The sequence below is a fragment of the Lactuca virosa genome, chromosome 3, assembly GCF_052849685.1.
Source record: "Lactuca virosa cultivar CGN04683 chromosome 3, Lactuca_virosa_CGN04683_v6, whole genome shotgun sequence".
NCBI lineage: Eukaryota > Viridiplantae > Streptophyta > Magnoliopsida > Asterales > Asteraceae > Lactuca > Lactuca virosa.
In genome coordinates, this window is record NC_136428.1 from 53,889,029 (window position 1) to 53,897,740 (window position 8,712).

Below are 8,712 nucleotides of genomic sequence, written 5' to 3' on the forward strand. Positions count from 1 at the left end.
CGGTATTTTTGAAATCAATTGATTGGTGCATCAGAGCATGTGAAGAATGCTCAATTGATTGTGGAGATGATAAATGAGGTGATAAAAGATGTTGGAGAGGAGAACATTATACAGGTAGTTTTACTTTTCTAGTTTTCTAATTATTAATTGTTATTTTAACTTTTTGTTGATTTTACTAATTAAACTCTTTTTTTTATTATTTATCAGTTCATTACAGACAACGGGTCAAACTTTAAAGCTGCCGGAAAGATTTAAGAAGAACAACATCCAAAGTTGTTTTGGACTCCGTGTGCAGCACATTGTGTGAATCTCATGATATGAGATATTGGTGAGAAAATACCAAAGATAAAGATTGCTCTGACTGATGCGAGAGCAATTGTGGTTTACATTTACAACCACGGGAGGATTCTTAATCTGATGAGGAAGTTGACAAAGAACTAGGAGTTGCACAGGTCTTGTGTAACTAGGTTTGCAACACAAGTTTATACTATTCAGAGTATCCACGAGAATCGACATCATATTCAAGTATTGTTTGTTTCTGAAGAATGGAAGAAAAGTGACTTTGCAAAGAAGGCAGTTGGAAAGAAAGTCGAGCGAATAGTGGCAAGAAAGGAATTTTGGGATAACATACACTTAGTTTGTAAAGTGCTAGCTCCTTTGGTAGATGTTGTCAGATTGGTTGATACAGAAGAGAAGCCATGTATGGGTTACATCTATGATGCAATGGATAAAGCAAAGGAGCAAATCAAGACAAATCTCACTTGGATGCCTAATGAAAGAATGATCACTAGAGTTTGGGCTATGATTCAAACAAGATGGACTGACCAACTTCATCATCCATTACATGCAGGTATTAAACTTTATATTTATTAATTTAATAGAATTTCTTAGTTTTATTTCTAAATCTTTATTGAATGTACAGTTGGATGTTACCTGAACCCTGCCATTTTTCATGGGGAAAATTCAAGGGAGATACGAAAGAACAGAGACATTGCGACAGGACTTTATGTTGAAATTGATCGTCTAGTGCCTGATAATGATGACAATGATAAACTGAGGCAGGACTTGAACTTATACATTAATTCAATTGGGCAATTTGGATCTTCAACTGCTATAAGGGCTAGAACGAAAGTTGCACCATGTAAGTAAAATATTTTAAACACATTCACATGTTTTTATAGCCTTTTTTTTATTAAGTCACTTTATTTATTTAATATTTATGAAATGTAGATATATGGTGGCGTACTTATGGCATCGACACACCTTTGCTCCAAACATTTGCTATCACATTCCTTAGTCAAACGTATAGTGCTTCACCTTGTGAACGCAATTGGAGTGCATTTGACAATGTAAGTTCTCTCTAACAAGTGTTTTTATAAATAATATTACATTTAACCTATTTACTTCATTAAATAATTCTTTTATTTTTTTATGTGCAGCTACATTCAAAGAAAAGTAATTGTCTTTTACAACAAAAGCTCAATGATCTTGTATTCATCCAATACAACACAAGGTTACAAAGACGCTTCAACTCGTTAAAAGCCAACAGATCTTTGGATCCTATTTTGTTGAGAGACGTAGATGAAAATGATGATTGGGTTATACCAACAGAAGTTGAGCTTCAAGAGTTTGTTGATGGTAGAGATGGTCTTCTTTGGTCAGCTGTGCGAGAGCCAATGGTAGGAACCGAAGAAGTTGGGGTAACTACTAGGAGCAAAAGAGATCGCTATAGAGATGATGATGATGATGATGATGATATTCGAGTTGAAGTGGAAGATCTTGATGAACAATTGGATTCCTTGGGTGATGTGGGCTCGGAGGAAGATTTCATGTCTTACGATTAGATTATGTGTCAAATAATGACACTTTTTGAGCATGCTAGTTGCTATTATATTTATATATGTTTTAAACATTAACACTTTTTGAACATGCTAGTTGCTATTATATTTATGTATGTTTTAAACATTAACACTTTTTGAACATGCTAGTTGCTATTACATTTATATATGTTTTACGTTAAATGGTTATAATATATATAATTTTCATAATATTACAATACCGATATCCCACCGCGATAACCTATATATCAAATATCGGTCCTTGACCGATATTTGTTTTTGGACCGCTATAACTGCATAGCATGCATAAACATATATATCTACATAAAACAACTTGTATTCTCCCCAAAAACATAGTAAAAACTGAAAATAAGGGGTATGAACTCACTTTGCTTTGGAGATTTCGGTTCTTGGTGAGGAAATGAGAAGATCTCGGCCCTAGATGTTTCCTTGAGAAGATTTTCGAGATCTATGAAGTTCTAAGAGCATGGATCATGAAATGATGTAGGTTAAGGAGAGATTTTTAGTGTAAATTTGAAGTTAAACCATAGAGTTAAACAAGAACTTACCAAGAGTGATGAGCTTTAATGAGGAGTTCTTGATCTTTCACAAGACACACTCGAAATTTTGGAGATACGATGAGTAAATTCTTGATGTTCTAGAGAGATCTTTGTTGTAGTTGAAATGAAAGAAGATGAGAGTGGTGAAACACTCTTTGGCCGAGGGTTAAGAAGAAGAAGAGAGAAGAAGGAGGGAAATGTTGAAATGATGTTGCACGGGTGTATGTGATTATCTTGATATTTGTTGTGTTTAAGCATGGAAGTCCACCATACAAAGATTAGGTGGCACTTAGTTTGTCATCTTGTTATTTTATTTTATTTTATTTTTTTATATATTGGGCCGAGAATGAGATAGGGTGAGAAGAAATGTAGGGCTAGAATTGAATATACTTGAAACTACAAGGTCCAAGGTGGAAGTTTTCGGCCCATTGGGCCCTCTTAGGGGTTTACGGCCCAAAAGAGTGAACATAATGGGTTTTAGGCCCATTTAGGTTCAAGAAAACATATATGGCCCATTATGGCCCATAAAAACGAAGTGAGTCATTTTAGGCCCAACATGGCCCAAAATACTTTAGCTTAATGAATGTGGGTCCAATTAGAGCCCAAATAGGGTTCCTTGGCCCAACATACCTAACTTGAAAGTTTATTGGCCCATTAGGCCCAATAAGAGGATCCTAGTCCATAATAAATTTGAACCGAAATTATTTTTTTGGGTTTCAGACCCATATTTAAGTATATGAGATGTATTGTATTAGGTTTTGAACTTCACTCAGGAGTTTTGATTCAAATGGATGATTTTGATTGAGCATAGAGTATGATATCCACTTAGAGTACAAGTCTTACAATAGTTGATGTTTACATGAAAACATAATTTCCTAGCTTAAAATGCTAGTTGTGACATCATCCCCCCCGTTAGAGGGAATTTCGTCCCGAAATTCTTTCAAAAGGTAGGATCATGAACGAGAGAATAAGTGAGGATACTTCTGCTTCATCTGGTCTTCGCGTTACCAGGTGAATTCCAGTCCACGCTTAGCGTTCCATCAAACCTTCACAATCGGAATGCGACTTTGTTTCGTACGCTTCACTTCCCTATCCATTATCTCGACCGGTTCCTCGACGAACATGAGATTCTTGTTTATTTCGATCTCTTCTAGAGGAACGGCGAGGGTTTCATCTGATAAGCATTTCTTCAAATTCGAGACGTGGAACACGGGGTGTACGTTGCTAAGCTCCGTAGGTAGCTGCAGCTTATAGACCACCAGACCACTTCGGGCAAGAATCTCGAATGGTCCGATGTATCGTGGATTTAGTTTTCCCCGTTTCCCTAAATGGATCATCCCTTCCCAGGGAGAGACCTTTAATAGTACCCGATCTACGACTTGGAATTCCAGGGGTTTTCTTCGTTTGTCAGTGTAACTCTTTTTTCGGTCACGCGATGCTTGAAGCCGGGCTTTGATTTGGACTATCTTCTCTGTAGTTTCTCGAATTATTTCTGGTCCTGTAAGGGTACTGTCTGGTGATTGCCCTTTTTCCAGCTGGGTGTCACCCAAGTCAGCCTAGCAGAGAGGCGATCTGTATTTGCGACCATATAAGGCCTCAAAAAGAGCAACCTTTATGCTTGTGTGATAGCTGTTTTTGTACGAGAATTCAATCAAGGGAAAGTGAGTATCCCATGACTTGCCGAAATCGATCACGCAGGCTCGGAACATGTCTTCGAGTGTTTGGATGGTTCGTTCGCTTTGGCCATCGGTTTGAGGGTGGTAAGCAGTGCTCATGTCTAGTTGTGTCCTTATAGCCTTCTGGAATGACTGCCAAAACCAAGAAGTAAATGTACTATCACGATCCGAGATAATAGATTCTGGCACTCCGTGAAGTCTCACAATCTCTTTGATATAAATTCGTGTTAATCTTTCCATCTTGTACGATTCTTTTATTGGCAGGAAATGAGCGGATTTGGTTAACCTATCGACAATCACCTAGATAACATCCAATCCGTCTGCTGTCTTAGGTAATTTAGTTATTAAGTCCATAGTAATCCTTTCCCATTTCCACTCAGGTATTACTGGCTGTTGTAATAACCCTGAGGGCTTTTGATACTCCACTTTCACTTTGGCGCAAGTGAGACACTTGCCCACGTAAGTGGCGATCTCTGCCTTCATATTTGGCCACCAATAATGTTGCTTAATATCCAGGTACATCTTGTCCGAACCTGGGTGGATGGAATATCGCGTTTTATGAGCTTCGTTCATGACTATCTCTCTGAATCCCCCAATTTTATGGACCCAAATTCTATTCATGAAGTAGTAAATTCCGTCCTCCCTGGCTTCAAAGTTTTTATCCATCCCACGTAGTGTTTCATTCGTGACATTCTCCGGTTTCAATGAATCTGATTGGACTCCCTTGATCTGTGAGGTTAGGTGGGAGTGGATGGTTATTGATAAGGTTTTCACCCGGCGACCTGAGTATTCTTTCCTGCTCAGGGCATCGGCTACCACATTAGCCTTGCCTGGGTGGTACTTGATCTCACATTCATAATCATTTAGCAGCTCAACCCACCTTTGTTGCCTCATGTTCAACTCTTTTTGGTTAAGAATATGCTGGAGGATTTTGTGATCGGTGTAGATGGTGAACTTTGTACCGTAGAGGTAGTGCCTCCAAATCTTTGGGACGAAGACCACAGCTCCCAGCTCGAGATCATGGGTGGTGTAAATTACTTCATGCGTCTTCAATTGCCTGGATGCGTAAGCTATCACCTTTCCACGCTCCATGAGGACACAGCCTAATCCTTGGTTTGAAGCATCGCATTAGAATACGAAGTCTTCGGTTCCCTCTGGTAAGGATAACACTGGTGCACTACAGAGCGCTCGTTTCAAGGTTTGGAAGGTAGCTTCTTGCTTTTCCATCCAGTTGAAAGACACACCTTTTTGTGTCAAGGTGGTGAGGGGTTTGGCTATCTTGGAAAAATTCTGGATAAACCTTCGGTAGTAGCATGCGAGACCCAAGAATTGTCAAATTTCTGTGGGTGTCTTTGGGATCGCCCAGCCTTCAATGGCCTTGATCTTGGAAGGATCTACATGAATCCCTTCCTCACTGACTACGTGACCAAAAAAGTTTACACTGCGAATCGAGAACTCGCATTTAGAGAGTTTTGCATATAATCGCTCAGCTCTTAGAGTTTCCAGGATTTGACGGAGATGTTGACCATGCTCCTCTTCGCTTCGGGAGTATACAAGAATATCGTCGATGAAGACGATCACAAATTTATCAAGGAAAGGGTGGCAGACTCGATTCATGAGGGCCATAAATGTTGAGGGGGCATTTGTTAGACCGAAGGGCATCACAACAAATTCGTAATGGCCGTATCGAGTTCGGAAAGTAGTTTTTGGAATATCTTCTTCTCGGACTCGAAGCTGATGATAACCGAATCTTAGATCTATTTTGGAGAAGTAACTAGCTCCTTGAAGTTGGTCAAATAGATCGTCAATCCGAGGGAGTGGGTATCGATTTTTGACAGTGAGTTTGTTTAATTCCCTATAATCGATGCACATTCTGAAAGATCCGTCCTTTTTCTTGAAGAACAAGACCGGAGCTCCCCAGGGTGAGAAGCTTGGTCTGATGAACCCTTTTCTCAACAACTCGCTTAGTTAGCTGGATAACTCCTGGATTTCGGTGGGAGCTAGCCGGTAGGGTGATTTGGCAATTGATCTGGCTCCTGGTATTAGGTCAATTCGGAATTCGACCTGTCTCTCTTGGGGTATTCCCGGAAGGTCTTCTGGAAATACATCCGGGAAGTCGCATTCCACTGGGATGTCTTTAATGTTTACTTCTTATTTGGTTTTATCCACAACATGAGCGAGGAATGCGTAGTTTTTCTTGTGCAGACACTTTTGTGCCTTGATGCACGAGATAAGACGGAGATTGACGCCAGGTTTATCACCATAGATTATTAGGGTTTCATGGTTGGGGAGGTGAAGGCGAACGACCTTCTTGCGACACATAATATCAGCATGGTGGGGGCTTAACCAATCCATGCCGATTATCACATCAAAACTCCTAATATTTACTGGCATTAAATCTATTTTAAATGAATGGTTGTTTAGTGTTAATGTGCACCCTACGTATACATCTTTGGTTGTTTCGGTTTTCCCATTAGCCATCTCCATCGTGAAGGTTTCGTTGAGCTTCTGGGGTTGTTGGTTTAGTAAGTTTTTGAATTTGTTACTAACGAAGCTTCGCTCGGCTCCGTTATCGAATAAAATGCATGTGTAATTGTTGTTAAGTGGGAACGTACCAGTCACAACCGTCGGGTCCTGAACTGCTTCACTTTAACCCATTGTCAATACCCTTCCTGACACTCCTGCCCCCTGGTTGTTGGCTTTGGCGCAATCGCGGTTGAAATGACCACTTCCTCCACACCCATAACAAGTGTGACTGGCCCCAACATTGTTGTTGTTGTTATTGTTGTTGCGATTGTTGTTGTTGTTGTCGTTTGACTGTTGGTTCTGTTGAGGCTGAGTTCTACAATATCTTGCGGTATGACCCTTTCGATTGCAACTCGTGCAATGCATCTCCCTGCATTCTTCATGGTGGTGAAAACTGCATTTGCTACACTTGGGTAAGGTCCCTGAGTATTGTCTGGGAGCAGTTGGTGTAGATGAGACTGGAGCATGTGGTGTTGAGGTGGACTAAGCAGTAGCAGCGTGGAGTGCTACTAGTTGTTGTTTCTTTGATGACTCTGAGCTTTTTTCGCCCTTTTCGCTTGTTGTTCTTGCCTTTCTTGTTATCACTTTCGTTTTTAACTTCAGCTTCTCCTGCTTTGGCACCCTTCTTGTTTCCATGGTCGTATTGATGGGTTTTGAGCATTCTAACACTCCTAAGTGTACATGCAACCCTAAATACCTTGGATCTATGTTTTCTCTATTATACATGCAATTATGAACTTTCCAAGGTATTACCCTATCTAGCATACAATACTTGATACTTGGGTAATCAAATGGATAGAATACATACCTTTGTTTGATGTAGCTTGTCTCCATGAAGCTTGAGTGCCTAGTGCCCTAAGTGTGACACCTCAAATGGTTCACACCACACCAAATGCACATGGAATGACTTGAGAGAAATGGAACACTCCTTGAAATCGTCTAGCCCTCATATTCACACATTAGTGCACGATTTGTTGAGCCATGGGATTCTTTTATATGGTGGCTATTAGGGTTACACCATGTAACTCATAACTTTACCCATTCCTTATGCTCCATGGATTTTAACCTCCATGGAGTATCCATGGGTCACCCCATGGACTTAGTCCAACATAAGGAATCTTGGATCACAAGCCCACATATATAAGAATGAATGATTTACACAATCAACCCATATATTTAATTAGTCTCCTTTTGATCACTTAATTAATTCCAAATTAATTCTTGATCAATACTAATTAAATAACCTTATTAATATATTAGAAGTTATAATATATTAACCAACCTTAAGTGTTCTTTCTCTCATTATAGTTTATCCAAATGCATGATGCCATGCAACCCAAATGGACCATGCCAGGTCGGGTCAAGTCTTACCAATTATAGTTATGGACTTAGACATTAATCCAACAGTCTCCTACTTGGATAAGTCTAAAACTATTGTTGCGTATGACTTCAGGAACCGATCAGCAATCGTAGCTCTCAAAAGCTTCTGTCGAACTCTGACCTTGTCGATGAACTCGTCCATTAGATAAGGGATCATATATTCCTCCATTCTAGATATCATATGGACTGAGACATGGATTATCAATCATTCTCTCTGTCTATTTGTTGTTTCCCGATTTCCGATTCATGATGACTGACTGATTGAACAAATCAAATCAGTCCTGGCTTGGACAAGCACTCACATGTATCATCTTTAAATCATCGAGGGGCCCACATATATCGCTTTTATCCCGAAGTTAAAAGGAATGGATAAACTTCGACTCATATGGCTTGTTCTACTACTTGTTGAATCATACACAAAGGCACGTTTTATAACATCGAGTTACCGAATGCGTTTTCGTGCAATCAATGTACAACCAACTCATAGTAACAACTCATATCTCTAGGTTTGAAGAATATAAGATATTATCGTCTCATGATCACTCGTGATAAAATCCATGAAGTGATTCAAATGAGCGCGGGTTGAATCCAATACTCAGAACTTATGAGCACTCATGAGTGTTGTAGCACCACTTTGTCCACCAACTTGGACCTCTACAAACCAACCCATGACAGTCTTGATTCATATCTACTTCCAACATATGACCGATTGTGGATGGTTTGAATAACTTA

At 39.7% G+C, this 8,712-nt stretch overlaps 1 protein-coding gene across 1 annotated transcript; it reads left to right on the top strand.

The window, feature by feature from the left end:
* The first annotated feature begins 212 nt into the window (after positions 1 to 212).
* LOC145163524 (uncharacterized) lies at positions 213 to 1,844 on the top strand. Its single transcript, XM_079082361.1, has 4 exons — positions 213 to 850; positions 923 to 1,141; positions 1,231 to 1,349; positions 1,440 to 1,844. The coding sequence occupies exons 1-4, from the start codon at positions 703 to 705 to the stop codon at positions 1,842 to 1,844; spliced, it is 891 nt and encodes a 296-aa protein (XP_078938487.1). The 5' UTR covers positions 213 to 702.
* The last annotated feature ends 6,868 nt before the right edge of the window (positions 1,845 to 8,712 follow it).

What these genes read in the sequence shown, in the direction of transcription:
- LOC145163524 (XM_079082361.1), top strand. Translation starts at nt 703, where the DNA reads ATGGGTTACATCTATGATGCAATGGATAAAGCAAAGGAGCAAATCAAG. An exon ending in TCATCATCCATTACATGCAG is followed by an intron (nt 851 to 922) that starts GTATTAAACTTT and finishes TTGAATGTACAG; the next exon opens with TTGGATGTTACCTGAACCCT. An exon ending in ATTGGAGTGCATTTGACAAT is followed by an intron (nt 1,350 to 1,439) that starts GTAAGTTCTCTC and finishes TTTTATGTGCAG; the next exon opens with CTACATTCAAAGAAAAGTAA.